General features: G+C 38.2%; 3 protein-coding genes across 5 annotated transcripts; 1 reads left to right on the top strand and 2 right to left on the bottom strand.

Moving 5' to 3' along the window:
- Positions 1-80: 80 nt before the first annotated feature.
- Positions 81-4,592, bottom strand: rpusd2 (RNA pseudouridine synthase domain containing 2). Its single transcript, XM_042388350.1, has 4 exons — positions 4,575-4,592; positions 3,863-4,348; positions 1,464-1,760; positions 81-1,344 (listed from the first exon to the last, which is right to left on the bottom strand). Exons 2-4 carry the CDS (start codon positions 4,334-4,336, stop codon positions 475-477), a joined length of 1,641 nt encoding a protein of 546 aa, XP_042244284.1. The 5' UTR covers positions 4,337-4,348; positions 4,575-4,592; the 3' UTR covers positions 81-474.
- An 862-nt stretch (positions 4,593-5,454) lies between these two features.
- pcmtl (l-isoaspartyl protein carboxyl methyltransferase, like) lies at positions 5,455-10,429 on the bottom strand. 3 transcript variants are annotated; one of them, XM_042389413.1, is made up of 9 exons: positions 10,331-10,429; positions 9,865-10,032; positions 7,952-8,056; positions 7,753-7,784; positions 7,534-7,638; positions 7,291-7,411; positions 6,884-6,969; positions 6,420-6,589; positions 5,455-6,230 (listed from the first exon to the last, which is right to left on the bottom strand). In XM_042389413.1, exons 2-9 carry the CDS (start codon positions 9,980-9,982, stop codon positions 6,218-6,220), a joined length of 750 nt encoding a protein of 249 aa, XP_042245347.1. In that variant the 5' UTR covers positions 9,983-10,032; positions 10,331-10,429; the 3' UTR covers positions 5,455-6,217. The 3 variants fall into 3 exon arrangements, with proteins under 3 accessions (XP_042245347.1, XP_042245345.1, XP_042245346.1); XM_042389411.1 differs by having other exon boundaries at positions 5,455-6,194; XM_042389412.1 differs by having other exon boundaries at positions 5,455-6,194; positions 9,865-10,000.
- An 86-nt stretch (positions 10,430-10,515) lies between these two features.
- Positions 10,516-13,325, top strand: ccdc32 (coiled-coil domain containing 32). The gene is made up of 4 exons (XM_042389414.1): positions 10,516-10,642; positions 10,903-11,162; positions 12,085-12,238; positions 12,539-13,325. Exons 2-4 carry the CDS (start codon positions 10,916-10,918, stop codon positions 12,720-12,722), a joined length of 585 nt encoding a protein of 194 aa, XP_042245348.1. The 5' UTR covers positions 10,516-10,642; positions 10,903-10,915; the 3' UTR covers positions 12,723-13,325.
- Positions 13,326-16,328: the final 3,003 nt, after the last annotated feature.

The raw sequence follows: 16,328 nt of genomic DNA, 5'->3' as shown, positions 1-16,328 counted from the left end.
AGATGCCATTTTAAGGATTATAACATCATAACTTGTACCGTTTTTGGTTAAAAAAACAAACAAACCATAACAGACCTGCATTATTATTCCAAGCAGGGTGTTTTTATGTCTTTAAACATGTCTGGAAGGGAGCTTTAAATTAAATCTGTATTCTTGACATTAAAACCAAAGTAAAATGAGAGGGAATCCAATTCCATATTGAATTTATGCTTAAGGCAGACCTTCCAGAAAAGGAAATATATATCTACATGCTCAGTTCTAGAAAAAACAGAGTATGCTAAACACATTTCATAATCATCAATTATTTTGAGGCATTTGTTACCACCTCCAGAGAAGTTACTAAATTATAAACAGAAATGCATCACAGTAAATCAAAACTGGATTTCAGTCCATACTGCAAAGTGTTTGATAAACGTGCATGACAGCAGTAGCCTAAATACCCTCATAAATCATCAGCAGTTCATCAGTTTGGCTCTAATCATCTTCAACCCAGTCCTCTTTGGCCCAATCAGGTAAACGTGTAGAATATTCAAAATCTGGTCCTTTGTAGCGTAAAGCATGGAGATACATGATGAGTTCCTTCTCTGTGGGGTCTGGTCGCACTAGCTTACATTCACTACACAGCTTGTCTCTTGCCACTCGAGGGGTTTTCTGAGTAGAGTCGGTTTCCTCTCTTTGATTGTTTGGTAGAGGGCTTTGAGATTCTTTGAGTGAGGTATTGTTACTGTTCAGGTCTGTGCAGCTGGTGCTGTGACTCACCTCATTCACTGTCTCGCTGCCAGAGCTACAATCTGTCGCCACCTGTGCATCTGGCTTTTTGTCACCACCACACACATCTGTCTGTGTCTCATGATTTTCTCCACTCTTGTCAGGTTCACAGGAGTCTTCTATCCTATCCGTTTTCTCAGGTGTCTTGTTTTTCGCTGCCTCTTGTACACTTTCAATGCTGCCATCAGGTATGTCCAGCAGGTGCAGGCTTTCCTGACTTTGATGTTCCTCCACCAGAGCCCGCAGCAGCTCCTCATCACTCTTTCCCACCAGTCCCCCCTTCCCCCTGTGAGGGCCCCAGGCTGAGGATCCATAGATGGGATCATTGATGATGGGGAAGCCCAGGTACTGAAGGTGCACTCTGATCTGGTGTGTGCGGCCAGTAAGGGGTAAACAGCGGACCACGCTGGATTTTCCGTCAAAGCTAAGCCTCTGGAAGACGGTTCGGCACTCCTTTCCCTTGGGGTCAACGCGACAGAGACCAATTTTAAAGGAAACGACCAGGATGGGTTCCTCGCAGACCAGCTCAGTCTCTGGAAACTCCCCTTCCACTCGGCACACATACTCCTTTTCAAGCTGTTAAAAAGACACAGGACTTTTTGGAGTACTGTATCATATTGCAAATACATTGTGATGCAAATAGTATAGGACATATTAAAGAATAGCCCCAGACGAATCCTGACTCCTGAACTTACCTGTCTGTCTCTCACCAACTGGTCCAGTTTCTTTGATGTCTCCAGTGTCCTGGCGAACAGCAGCACTCCAGAGGTGAGTCTGTCCAGTCTGTGGACTGTATGCAGCTCAGAGATGCCTCGCTCTTTACCCAGAATGAAAATCACTGTGTTGTGACGGAAACGGCCACAGGGGTGGACTGGAATGGAGGCAGGCTTGTCAACCACAAGCACCTCACCATCATCCACCAAAACCTCCAGGGGTCTGCCGACAACAGGCGGCTCATGGCGGTGCACAGTGTTCCTCATATGGTCATTATTCTGCGGAGAGTTATTAAAGAAACAGAATAAAATGAAAACTTTTGCTCACCACTAGTGCTGAACACTGAGATGTTTCTAATATCTAAGTATACTTTCACTGATATAAAAGGTGAGGACAAAATATTAGAAACACCTCTTCGTATAAAGCAATACAAGTGAACACCACCACAAACTAAAAAAAGGGCATAAAGTTGAACCAACACTTCTCTAAAATATTTTGAACAAAAACTGAACACTATAACCTTCATGAAGGTAGAGTTTATTGTGGAGGTATTATATCAGACTGCATTAGTTTTAGCTCAGTGTCCCTGGGAACTGAGAGTACGACAGATTTGATATTGAAAAATACTAGTTAAATTTACTGCATAAGAACAGGATTTTATATGGGAAATAATCTGGACCTGTCATTGTCCAGTATTTCATATATTATTCTGGGAGAAATCGGACTCTGTAGTTACTTTGTTGTCTTGGACAACACATTCGTTTATCACAATTCAGAACAAAAAACATAATAAAACAGGAAAACAACACTAGGACTACATATAACAATTATTTTCATTATCAATTTATCTGTAAATTATCTTCTTGATTAAACATTTCAGAAAAATGGTGAAAAACATTTCCATTACAATTTCTCTGAGCTCAGGGCAAAGTCTTTGAATTGCTTGTTAAGTCTTGTTCAATTTTATTTACTTTATTTTCTAAGTTATTCAATTAATAATCATAGGTGACAAAGAAAAGCAGCAAATCCTCAAATTTGAGAAGCTGGAACCAGCCAATGTTTGTCATTTTAGTAATGCTTTATTTTACTGGTCCTTTAATTTTATACTAATTTCCTGGAAATGATCTGAGTATTTTTTGACAGTTATTTTTTAGGTCATCTTACAGAAAGGGTGATGCAATCTGGTACAAATGATTAGAAACAACTTATAAGACAGTGTTAAGTTGGTTTAGTTGGTATTTTTTCTGTAACTGACATAAAATACTCAATTTTCAGTGTGTAGTTTTGTGTGTCAAACTACATATCGGCATGTTAGGTTGTTCCTTAAAAACTCTGTAACAAGCACGTTTGCTGTAATACTTAATTACACTTTCAAAGAAATGTCCAAAGAATTATCAGTTACACGGCAGTTACTTTTAGGAAGTTATTGAAAAAAAACTAATATGCTAATGAGGTTTAGCACACAAAACTACACACTGGAAACTGAGTCTTTCAGTTAAAGAAGTAACAAAAGTCTACTTTAATGAGAAAATTTTGAAAAAGAACATCTATGTATGAACTCAAATAGCCTATAACGAGTGAGTTCTTACCAACTAAACCAACTTAACACAACTTAAACATCAGTTTTTTCTTATAATTTGTACCAGATGTGGGGCTACGTGATGTGGACAAAATTAAATATCACAATATTTTCGAGCAAATACCTCAATATCAATATTGCAACAATTGTAGGGATGACTATTGGTTCTTTCACAAAATATTTACACAATGATATTTTTGATGAATAATCATTGATAATGTGGATATAATGACTAAGTGGGTAAAGGCAAATAACATATCAGCTAGAACAGTCTGGTGAGTTCAGAAAATTACATCACTTTACAGTAATGCAGACTTTAAAACAACACTTATGCCATATTACGATATCCAAAATCTAAGATGATATCTAGTCTCATATGACGATATTGATATAACATCGATATATTACCCAGCCCTAACCAAATGTCCTAAAGAAATTAGCCATTAAATACCTGAAAATGACTCAAAACATTTTCAAGAAATGAGAATAAAATTAGGGGACCTGTAAAATAAAGTGTTACTGCCATTTGTATGCAATATCAAAATTGTTGCTGAATAATTTTGGTAATAATTAGTTACCTCAAAAATCTCCAGGGATGTATGGCATTTTCAGTATGCAAGCACACTGTGTGGTTACAGTTCAAGCCTCTTACATGAGAGGCACAAACTTAACATTTACTGAAACCCGACCTGATTTGACTTTAATCCTGAGTTATACTGACAAAACCATGCATGCGTAATAATTGCCCCAAGCTTGAGAACCTCAGACATACAACCACACAACTGTACTGATGATACTGACCCTGAGCACCACAGACAGGTCCTCCACAGGGGTCTCATTCAGCCGGATGCGGCCCTCTTTTGCAGCTTTCTGGTAATACTCTATGGACTCAGCTCTGAACTCGCTCTTGAACACCTCCAGAAGGGTCTTCCCTATCCATCGACCTTTGCAGTAGGTTTTAAAGTCAAAGTAATATGGGTGAACTTTACGAAGGCCACCTTCAAAGTAATAAGAGGTCTCGTCGAAGTGCTCCTGGCTGAAGCTGACACCGGGGTTCCTCTTCTGCGGCGGAGGGATGTACCTCTCGCCCGGGCGGAGCTTCTTTCCTCCGGCTCCTCTGCGCCTCTTCCCCCGGCCACTCGTCTCGGGGTTGTCCGGCTCGTCGCTTTTGCGTTTGCCGGTCACTGTGGCGTCTTTCACCGTGACTCCCTCCAATGACACCGGGCTGTTGTTTACCTCCGCCGGTGTTTCGGTGCCGACAGCTGCCTGCTCCATCGTCGAGCTGCTCTGTTGACACCGTAGAAAACCAACAGGATTATTTACGTTATAATGCGTGATAAGAAGACGATGCACTTGATTAAAAACGCGCCGGTTAACTTTTGTGCTGAATTGTATCATGTAGACTAAAGAGGGAGTCGATGCGAACAACTTCAGTCTGGATATTTCAACGCAAAGAACTTTTCTGAAAATTACACACGACGAAACTGTTCAAAAAGTGCACCGTTTCGTTCACCTGAAAAGAAAGACTGTGTGGTATATTTTGTAAAACCAGAAACACTCACGTGTATTGCTTTCTCGCTAAAGGTCCTTTTCACCAAAAGCGCGTAGTGATGACGTCAATATGTAGTCCAAGCAATCCAGCGTGTAGTCCCCCCCATTTCTTCTTCTATTTCCTCCTTAACTGCAAATAATCTTCTCACCGGGACATTATCACCACCAACTGTTCATACCCAGCACTTTAAAAAAATATTTACTAAATCCAGTGGATGACAACAAGCAGAGGTCATGATCACAGTTTTTCAGGTTTTGAAGGGTTTGTTTTTTTGTGTGAGAAGTGAGGGCTTTCGAGTACAACATGTTCTAATGTTTTGTCTGTGGAAATCTTTGGGAAATGATGATCAAATCAAAACTTAATATGTTATGCTTATGCCTTATGTCGTTTGTGTAAATGTGTGTATGTTTGGATGTGAGCATATGTTTTAAAAAAGGTTATTGAAAGTATTGGCAGACATTTACGGCAGACCGTTTATGTTATTTATTGTGAGAAGGGGGCAGGTAACGTAAGATGCTTCATCTCGCTGCTCATTTTTGATCATTATACGTGTATTACTTTTAATAATTACCTCAATTTTGTGTTGGATATGTACACAGAAGTGATTATTATGTTTCCTCTGCGGACATTGGTAACATTTTCCTGTGTTTTTTTTAATTACTTGTAGAAAACAATTTCATTCTGTCTATCCTGCTCTTATTTGACATAATTTTTTCCTTTTCCTTGAACTGTACCTCTCTCCCCTTTATAACAGTCCAGTTGTAACAAGAAAATTTCTTTCTTTGCTTGTGTGCCAATAATCATGCATTGATTTTCAGTAAAGATAGACAACAATACAGTATCAATGTTTTGAGTTTTATTAATAAATCTTATAAGCATACATATAATATCAACAATTTTACAGTCTCAAAATACTAAGTGCCTAAATGAATCATGTTTTGGCACAACCTCCCCCCTGTTCTATTGGGTTACAGTCTCAAACAGGACATATCATATACATACAGTATTGGAAGCAAGTAAGTGGCAATTCTTACCATGAAATAGAAATTACTTTGTTAATTTGCTATTTTTTTTAATTAAAAATTCCTTGGCGTGAACTTGGGTTCATCTTTAAGTATGGCTGCATTCAAAACCAAAGCATTCCCATAAGATTACACAAGATTCAAGTTTACCATTCATCTGAATTTCCCACAAGCGTCCAGAGGAAAACATGTAACACTGTAGCTATTCAAGCTATATTGCAGCTCACACAAAGCTCACACTGCTAGACTTCACAAATAATTCTGTGAATCACTAAAACCTCAGACAAGCTTTTTTTGTCATTCATTATCTCCTTGTCTACAACTATTCTCTGACTACAAGGACTCTTCGTCTTCAGGAGACGGTTCAGATGTGGTCAGTCATTCAGTCACTCACTGTTTTAGCACTCTAGGAAGACAATCTGGTCAGGCAAACAGAGCGAGTTCCTCCTCGTGCGTTGCTAGGTGACAAACCAGTGGGGCAGGTGGCCGTAAGACTTAGAGCTCAGTAAAAACATGAGGAGGTTATGGGGACCCGGAGATGCAGCACCAACGCCACCTCCTGCAGGGGCAACCACACTGCAGTCAGAGCTCACCTCTGGGGAGAGAAGGATTGCATGGATGTCATCAAGAACAAGCTAAAAGGTGCAGGTGGATGTGACTCATGACTGAATACAGAAGATTATAGTTGCACCTGATCAAGGTAAAACACAAAAATGCAAGTTTTTGGCAATACATCTTTCCCCTCTTTTCATTTATGAATCATAGGGAGTAATTTGTGAATTACCCAGGCCACTGATGCCTCTTGTCAGTTAAGGGGACGTAGACCACTCCCATTAAAGCTCTCTTGAGAAAGGTCCCGTCACTCTGACGATCGTATTGTTCGAGCACCTGACTGCCACCGTCGGGGCCCACTGGGAGGACCAACCGCCCGCCTGGCTTCAGCTGCTCCAAGAGCTTCCCAGAGAGAGAGAAGAAAGCAGGAGTTTCACATGAGGTGATCGTCCAGTTCAAAAGTCAAAACACTTCTGTTCTCAATATGTCAAAGTTCATTCACAGCTTACAGCACTTGAGAAAAGACCACAGACTGTAAGATTAGATGTACTACTGTATGTGCTGTAAATACACTGCAATATGTTCAATCCTTGTATTCACTATGCTTGTTTGAGGACTGTGGCAGTTGGTGAATAAGTGAATGATTTCGCCTATTTTATGCTTTTCTTTTTTCATGACAGTAAAAGCGATACATACAGCCTTAGGAACAGTAGCTGCAGCTGCTCCAACATGAATGGCATCATAAGGTGCTCCTTCTGGGTACCCGAGCCTTCCATCTCCCACTGTGGACAGACGTAGATGAGACTTTTATTATTTATTTATTTATGTATTTATTGAGACAATGTACAGTGTTAAACATAAATGTTACCATTTGATGTACTGTACCAGAGTTAGCTTATAGCTAATTTTCATCTCCAGTCCCTTCGGCGGGTCATAATTTAAACATATAACAGCACAATAACAAACAGTACAAAGCAAAAAACACACAGGACACATAATACAAAATACAAAGCTACACACAATAGCACATCACATACATTGTCATTACAGTGTTGTGTATCTGTAAATCTGAGAAGATACGATTTTTTCAACTTCTGACTCACATAAAAGTCTGATGCGTCCGGAGGAGAGCAGCTCTGGGTCATCACGTTGAACGTTCTTTATTGACATTTGAACCAGTTCATCAATGTGTTCAATGCCAACCACTCTGCCACTGGGTCCTGTCTACATTACAGCAGAAAAATGCGGCTGTTGTCATGTATTTTATGTCAACTCACGTCTGGAAATAACAACTCAATAGTAATAAGCGTATGGTGACAAACATGCTCAGTTTTTGTAAAACTTACCATCCTTGCAAAGCAGGCAGTGAGATAGCCACTTCCTGAACCCACGTCCAGAGCTGACGCCCCTTCATGTAGTTTGTCACTCAGCAGCTCCAAAGCATGGGCATGCTGTCAAGAAAACATTCAGTGAATGATGTGCATGTATATGCGTAAATGTTTCATTCTCCCAACTGCATAATACATCACTGCGATACAGTATTTGACACACCTGATGGTACTCACCATGTGTGGTGCACTGATAGTTGCCCTGTAGCCTGTGATAAGAAGCATAATAACACAGAGTCACAGCACACATCTGTCATTTGTTAAGGATTACAAAATAACTGCTCATGAAACAGCTTCTCTCTGTAACTAAGTAACTGTTACCACACTGATAAGCTTGTATGTTTATGTATTTGTAAAGAATGTGTGGAATGAATACCTATGGACTGCGGAGAGTCTGCATAAGGATAATCTCTGGAGTAGAGCCCTCTGTCTGTAGCCAGCATGGCATTGAACACTCTGTCGCTGTGGATCACCCCATGATCTGAAGGAGAAAAGAGGAGGCAGTGAACTGAACTGCAAAAATGTTGAAAAAATGTGAAATATGTGAAGAATGAAGTCTTTTGTGTTTGTGTTTCCCTTTACCTAACTCTAACCCTGACCTAACCCCAACCATGGAGAATAAGAAGTACAGAAAACACTGTGCGAAAGGAAAAGACTTCGACACGAGATATATTTCAGGAAATCTGCGATATAATGACCCAACATTGGATTCTAAATCTATGTGAAGGGGAAAACAAAGGAACGCAGGCTTTTAAGATCAATATACTAATAATATTTGGATCATCAGAACTGTTCTTATATGGGATTGTGGTCATCATAATATCATGGTATAGCTGACATGTTGTCTTTTCCTGCATTACATTTTGATTGTTTTCTGAGTAAAAAACACAATTAACTTCATTGTTAATCTGCCAGATATATTCTTGATTATTTGATTAACTGTTTTGTCAATAAATTGTCAGAGAAAAGTAAAAAAAAAAACATCTGTCGCAATTTCAAAACAAAGGAAAGCAGCCAAAAGTTACAACTGAGAGGCAGAAATGAGGAATGTTTGGCACTTTTGCTAGAAAAAGTCTTCAGTGATTAGTCAATAAAAAAGCTGCCAATTATATTTCTCTCATTCAACCAGTCAATAAATTGACTAATTGTTTCAACTCTAAATGAAAGGTAAATATTTTGACCTGGGTAGTATATCAATATCCTGTTTTGATTATTCTGTGGGGGGTTCTGATCATTATACTCTCATGATATAGCTTACATTTAGTCTTTTCCTTGTCTTTAAGGCTGATGAGATACAGATTAGATTATATACAGCATGAAACAGGGCTGCAACTAGCAGTTATTTTCATTATCAATTAATCTGCATTTTCTCTATTAGTAAATGAATTGTTTAGTCTATGAAATGCTAAAAATTTGTGAAAAATGGCATTCACAATTTCTTCAGCCTGCTTATTTTATCTGACTAACAGTCTAAAATGTTAAGATATTCAATTAACTGTCATATATGAAAAAGGGCAACAGCACATCTTCACATTTGAGAAGCTGGAACCATCAAATATTTGGCAATTTCACTTGAAAAATGGCTGAAGCGATTAATTGCTTACCAGAACAGTAGCTATTAATTTTCTGATTCATTTTCTGATGAACGACTTATCAATTAATTGACTAATTGTTGCAGCTCTAGTATGAAAGCACCAACATTCACACATAAATATATTGACATTTTGGACCTTAAAGGATAGGTTCATGATTTTTCAAGTCTGTCTTAAAACAACAGTCAGGTGTCCATATGAACACTGAATGAGGTTTTCCTCACTGTAATCATTCCTCCTGTTCATACTGGCTATTAAAGTGGATCAAGTGGATATCTGCCACATTTACAGTCTTTTTAGCATCAAATTCCCTCTTTGTGTGTCCTCGGGCAGTGTTTCCGTGTTGATTTACGGTGGAAGTATGGTAGCAAAAAGAGGAACTTTGGCACTAAAAAGACTGTAATGTTGAAAAATATCTATTTTATCATTTGGAACTTCATATTAACTTCAGATAAACTTTTAAATACATTTTTGCACTGAAGGATGTCTTGTGGATTTTGTTAATTACATTGTAAGTGCATTATAAAGGAATCTTCTGATGGCCAGTATGAACAGGGGGAATGATTAAAGCAAGAAAAACCTATTTCAAATGTCATTTGGGCATCTGACTATTGTTTTAAGACATACTTGAAAAATTGTGAACCTATCCTTTAAAGTAGTCAAGGTTTTATCAAAGGCCCTGACATCAGACTATTACCCCTCAGCCTGCTTATGAGCTCTGGATGTGTTTTGCCACTGGACATCCACGCCATGGTCCGGGACAGCAGAACACCCATAGGGACTGCCACTGCTGCCAGGCTCAACGCTGCTCGCATCTCCTACACCGGATCTCCCTGCAGTGACATGATGATCAGCGCTCGCAAACCTGAGTATATGACACACACATCACTGTAACATGCATTTAAATGTCTGTCTGTATCCTCCATGTGGTAATAAAGGTGACAGACTAGGTAATTTGTAATAGGTTTGTCAATCATCCCAAGCAAGCGGAAATTAAACAGTGCCAAAGCAAATTACTCATATGTTAATCTAAGCTTGACAGTTAGCTGCTCCAACCTTACAGTTTACGGCTTATATAAGTAGTTAGCGTTACATTAGAAACAGACACTATCAGAGAGTAACTGTTAATATTGGTATTAGTTGTTAGAACTAGCAACACTCACCACTAAAGTCATTCAGGGGAGGTCAGCTGGGCTTGTTTACCTATGTCACTGGCCACCGTTTCCTCAAGCAACTTGCGACACATTTCCTGGCCCGCAGCCGTAGAGAGCCAATCACATTGCAAAATAGATTGATGGGCAGCTACAACGTCCAATCACATTTCCCCAAATAAGAACATGGGCAGGTCGCTCGTTAAAAGATTGTGCAGTATTGTGGATCATGGACACAGTCAGCCAGCTAGCGAGGCTAATCTTTAATCTTTAAATTCAAACATTAGAGGAAATATTATTCAACCTGTCGAACATTTAACACAGGTAAGAGGTTCAGGCATGTTTGTGTGTTATTACAATGACGAACAGTTTGAAATGCGTAAATATATTTAACAAAGGTTTAAACTCAGTTTAGCTAAGGTATGTTAATGTACATGAAGTTAAAATCAGCTTTGATTTCTCTCATATTTTCAGTTTCTGTCTTTTATCTGAATGTCTCAAGAGCACACCTGTCTTAATGTTGCTAGAATAATCACGCCATTAATCTACATAGGATAAGTGATGTTGACATCTGTTTAATTCAGACACTGCAGCAGGATGATTGACGACTTTGAGAATAAGGAGGTCCTCACCAGCGGGGAGCTGTGGTCCCAGATCTGCTCTAGCCTGCCCGAGGTGCAAGCTGAAGCAACCCCGGAGAACAACACTGAGTTCAAAGACTCATTCCAGCCGGCAGCACAAGTCGGAGTGCAGGTCAATGGACAGTCAAATGGGACAAATACCAGTTCTCCCAGCGCCAAATGGGAACCCATGGAAGATTCAGAGATTTACATTGCCAGTTTAGGTATTGACCTGCTTCCCTGCTTCTGTCTGTCCCCTTCATGATTTGATATCTCATTTAGCTCACCTTGTTTTCCATCCACCTGATCATACTATCTATCATATATCCCTCAGTCTTTTCCTTGTCTTTAAGACGGATGAGCTACAGATCAGATTATAGAAAGTGTGAAAAAGGGCTGCAACTAATGATTATTTACATTATAGACTCATCTGCACATTATTATGTCTATTACATTTGTAGATATATATGATATAACTGACATGTTGTCTTTTCCTACATTACAGATCAGTGATACATTTTTCTGAATTTTGACTGTTTTCTGAGTAAAATACATTATGAAATAGGGCTGCAACTAACAATTATTTTCATTATCGATTAATCTCCAGACTATTATCTCTATTAGTCAATTCATAGTTTAGTCTATGACATGTTTAAAAAATGGTGAAAAAATGACATTCACAATGTCTTCAGTTTACTTGATTTATCTAACAGTCTAAAATGTCAAGATATTCAATTAACTTTCATTCATTCATACAAAAAGGAGCAACAGCAAATCTTCACATTTGAGAAGCTGGAACCATCAATATTTTGCAATTTTGCTTGAAAAATGGCTGAAACCATTAATCAAATTATCAGAACAGTAGCTATTAATTTTCCGATTCATATTCTGACACACAACTAATTGATTAATTGACTAATTGTTGCAGCTCTAGTCTAAACAATAACCACACTCATTTCAGCTAACATGAGTCCCACCTCCACAATGAAACATTTTAAATAACCACAAATACAAAATATACCACTACATGTGATTACATCTAGACTAACTCAACCCACTGTGCTTCACAAAGTTAGACCCCCCAATAAAAATGTCAATCACAACTTTGTTTTACAGTTACTTTTTTTTGTTTATATTTTGCTTCAGAGAACCGCCTGAAGAAATTGAAAGGCCAGTCCAGTGATGTGACCTCCAGGGACATGTTGCGCTCCTTGTCTCAAGCCAAGAAGGAATGCTGGGATAGATTCCTGCACGATGCACAGACCTCAGAGCTCTTCCAAGGCAGTGACATGGATGAGAGGTAGGGTGGGACTATGCTGCCACACAGACACACTGATAGGACATGGACATGACCTAAAAGATCATTCTGGTAGAATAGTGCTTCTGTTCTCAATTCACTGTCTAGTCAGCCAACTGCTGCCCAATTAAAGCCCAAATAAAAGACTCTATCCTACACACTTGACATTTAATTTCAGGTGTAGTTCTCCTTTAGTATGTTCTAAATTAGCCAGGCTTTGTGTCATTTGCAAAGAGTAAAGAGCTTGAAATAGACCACTTTTCATCTTAATACTCTTGACATTTTGTGTACCTCCCTTTACAGTGCTCTCGAACACTTCAAGCGGTGGTTGATTCCTGAGAAGGTGGCCATCAGCGCAGAGGAGCTGGAATATCTCCTGAGGCCATCGCAGAATACGGAACCAGCTGGACCAAACCAAACACAGGATGGAGAGGAGGCGGAGGGAGAGAGACACAATTCTGAGGAAGAGCACAGCCCTGAGAAATGAGTGTGTTGAAATAGTAACACTGAAAGAAGAACTAATTAAGGGTGCATTCAGTTAAGGTGACTTGTGCGCTCATTTTGAGCTGCGTTATGTCACAGCTGTGTTTTGGCCAAAGCTTTTGTTATCAGTTGTAAAAGAAGCAATTACAGCCTGTCATCATCATCTGTATCCCCAGCAACTGAGTGTTTAAGTACTTTTTCAGTCACATGTGTTTTTTGTCCTTGCTACTCATCCTTTCAATGCATCACACCATAAAAATATATAATACAGATTTGGAAATTAGACTAGTTTATCCTGTAATGGCAGAATTAGCATTTCATCTGTGACTCCTACTATATCTGTCACAAGAATGACTCTTAAATATGTATGAAAATGTTAATCCAGGACCACATGCAGTATCATGTTGTAAATTAGACTCACAACAATGTAACCAATGCATTATATTACAGAGATGTTATTTTTCTCTTTTTAAAAATTGTGATATCTAGTGTAGGAATACTCTGTGATATGTTCCTGAAAATGTTGTAACATATTGTGTAACATCTTTATTTTTGCCATGTTGATTTTACATATGAAGTTTTATCCAATAAAAACAAGTAGAACTGATTATATTCATTTGTCTGCTTCTAAGATGAAACAAGGGCTCTGTTATATTTAGCCAGATGTCTGAGAAGTTGAAACGCAATTGAAACTTATGAAATACTGTATGCCAGGGCACATAAGCAGACACTTAATTGTATGTGTGTGTGTGTGGACTTGTCGATCTCTAAGAGGACCAATATGAGTGATATACTAAGTGAAGACATTTGGCCTGTCCTCGCTTTGGGCTGGAACCTCAAAAGGCTGTTTACAGGTTAGTTTTAGGGTAAGGGTTGGTATTAAGATATGTCTCAAATATAGAAGTCCAAACGTGTATGTGTATGTGTGTGTGAGAGAGAGAAAGGGGACATACAGCGTCAGTGAAAAGAGCTCAGTCCCCAGTTGTGTACCTTTTTGACTGCAGTATATTTAAATGGCAGAAAAGAACTAAATTTTGTTGATCCACAATGAGTAGTAGATCACAATTCCACCGATCTCGTCACAGTCAATTTACAAGTCTCAGTGAGTGCTACACCACTTGTGAAAACAGTAGAATAATGTCTTGTGTAATTCTTGAGGAGCTTTGTCAAGTCTGAGAAAATAACATAGATATATCACCTGGGTATCTCTGCTTTTAGGTCTCTGCCTGGTCTCTGCCTGCTCCCTACTACCAGGCAATGATCCCTTAAGCCTTTGCATCAAGACATCTTTGTTGTCAGGCCAGTGGTTGACAAACTGAGATTTGAGGATCTTGTGAGGGGATACCCAGGCAGTTTCCAAGATATTAGGAAAAGTTTGATTCAATAGTAACTTAGTGAAAATTATTGTTTGAAAATTGGTAGAAAGAGAATGGTAAAAGTTCCTGCTCACACAGTGTTTAGACACAATGTTTATTAAGTTGCCAGTTTATTATGTACACCAAACTAGTCTACCCTCATCCATGTAAATGGGGTGGATAAAACATAGGAAACACATGTCAGTAGCAGTACTATATCACAAACTGCAGCCTCAAAATATGACAAAGTTGAATTGACACCTCTCTAAAACATTTTCAACAACAACTAAACAGTATAACTTCACAAAGTTAGTTTTTATTGCAGATTCATTGTATTAGTTTTAGCCACATATACTTAATAAACGGGCAACACAGTGTAATTCTGAATGAAATCAAACTGGGAAATCTTCTCAAATAGAGTAGATTTGAATGACAGAAAACATGGCTCCATTCTCTATTATGAATCAGTTTTAATTGGGGTCCTTGACATGAAATCCTTTGGGGACCCCGTCTTTAGCCTGCTGTTTACCTTAGTAAACCCAGAAGACTTTAAGTGTGGAATTAAATGAATTCAGCACAAGTAAAATAGTGTTTGTCCTCATTTTTCAATCATTATATTTTCTCAACATAATATTTGGACTGAAAGTTGAGGATCTTTGTTACACTTACGATGTCATTAAGAATCGTTAGTGACTTGTCAATCCTCAAGGTCTCATAGACCCCTGCCTTGTGATGGTGGGTTGGACTGGGATGACAGATGACACAAATGGCAGGAAATTAAAAATTTGTTTGGCACCCATATTTGAATAAAATGTCATTTTCATCTCTGGAAGGTGTTAATGAGGAAATCCACCTGTGATGTCTCTTGGGAAAAAAAGAGTGTCATCCCTGGGAAAATAATGAAAAAATGAATCTTTTTCTTTTTAAGTTTTTTTTTTTTTTTTACTTCAAATAGATTTTTGTATATGTATTTATATGATATTTTATATAATTTGTATTTATAGAGTTTCCAAAGAATTGGATTATATATGTATTATTATGTTCATTAAATGCATTTTTTTTCAGAATAACTTACTTTTACTTACTGTCTATTTTAATTTTTCTCATCAGCTCCTCACAAAGATTCTTCTTATAGACAACTCCATCCTATCCTCTGGAAAATGGCTCCAAGGCACTCAGGTGAATCTTGAAGTCCACTATCTAAAATGAGTCTTTAACACATTGCACTGAACTTTGATGATACTGCACACCATAAGGTTCTGGTGACAAGTGTGTAGGATCAAAAGCATTTAACTTGAAAACAGAAGAATCCTGCATACTGTCAATCATTTTAACCCACATTAATTAGTCCTCAGACCTTCATCAGGCAAAATTCATACAAACAGAGCAACTGAACTGAACAGAAAAATACATAAAAATACTACAGACCCGTAATATTTTTTACAGTATTACAGTATTTGTTTTAACATTCATGATACATGTACTATAAATGCTAAAACAAATACTGTAATTATTTTCCATCTTTTGATTTAGATTAACATGACTTCTAAAACAATGGTATGAAAAAGGTGATTGCAATGTAATGTAGCCTAATCTTAGTGATATACTGTATAACATCCTTGTTTCAATATCTCCAAGAACAATGTGGCTCTACTCGATTACTAAATACTAGATCATTACTGCGCCCATAAGCTGTGACATCAGAATTAGAAGATACATGCTGTGAATTTGATTGCTACCCATAATTGTGTTGATTCCGACCATAAACAAGACTGAGACGGACCACAAACGCTGTTCTTCAATTCATATAAAATCAATGATGATAAAAGTGCTTTAAATGTTTTCCACATCCTCCAGTTCACAGACATAATTAACTTAATATAATTAACAATCAACCCTCTTTTCCTTTCAAGTAGTTCTATGCTAATGAATTTTGTCCTGGATCTACCCTTTGCAGATACTCGCTTGATGAATCACACCGTCACACTGGTTTTGGGTATAGCTCTGGTAACAAGCATCATAATTTTCAATTCTGTTTTAGTATTATGAATATTTAAAATGTGTACTGCTGCATGGAGAAACATTGTGGTTTGTCAATTACCTGTTAATTGTTTGTTCTATTCCTTAATGTTGGATTTCTGGGTCTGTTTGTCAAGAATGTCGCTGCAAATTGAAAAATCTCAGCTGGAAATGTAACATGCAGCATTAAAAATTATTCATGGTACGTGGGGTGCAGACTTTTTATTATGTTTTTT

The sequence above is a fragment of the Thunnus maccoyii genome, chromosome 16 (assembly GCF_910596095.1).
Source record: "Thunnus maccoyii chromosome 16, fThuMac1.1, whole genome shotgun sequence".
Classification (NCBI taxonomy): Eukaryota; Metazoa; Chordata; class Actinopteri; order Scombriformes; family Scombridae; genus Thunnus; species Thunnus maccoyii.
This window is presented reverse-complemented; position numbering and strand designations above follow the sequence as displayed.

Excerpts from the sequence above, each read along its gene's own strand:
- ccdc32 (XM_042389414.1), top strand. The coding sequence starts at position 10,916 with ATGATTGACGACTTTGAGAATAAGGAGGTCCTCACCAGCGGGGAGCTG. Across the intron at positions 11,163-12,084 it reads GATTTACATTGCCAGTTTAG|AGAACCGCCTGAAGAAATTG; the intron begins GTATTGACCTGC and ends ATTTTGCTTCAG. Across the intron at positions 12,239-12,538 it reads GGCAGTGACATGGATGAGAG|TGCTCTCGAACACTTCAAGC; the intron begins GTAGGGTGGGAC and ends CTCCCTTTACAG.
- pcmtl (XM_042389411.1), bottom strand. The coding sequence starts at position 9,982 with ATGCGAGCAGCGTTGAGCCTGGCAGCAGTGGCAGTCCCTATGGGTGTT. Across the intron at positions 7,412-7,533 it reads CTGCCTGCTTTGCAAGGATG|ACAGGACCCAGTGGCAGAGT; the intron begins GTAAGTTTTACA and ends GCTGTAATGTAG. Across the intron at positions 6,970-7,290 it reads CGGACGCATCAGACTTTTAT|TGGGAGATGGAAGGCTCGGG; the intron begins GTGAGTCAGAAG and ends GTCTGTCCACAG.
- rpusd2 (XM_042388350.1), bottom strand. The coding sequence starts at position 4,336 with ATGGAGCAGGCAGCTGTCGGCACCGAAACACCGGCGGAGGTAAACAAC. Across the intron at positions 1,761-3,862 it reads ACCTGTCTGTGGTGCTCAGG|AATAATGACCATATGAGGAA; the intron begins GTCAGTATCATC and ends AACTCTCCGCAG. Across the intron at positions 1,345-1,463 it reads AGTTGGTGAGAGACAGACAG|CTTGAAAAGGAGTATGTGTG; the intron begins GTAAGTTCAGGA and ends TCTTTTTAACAG.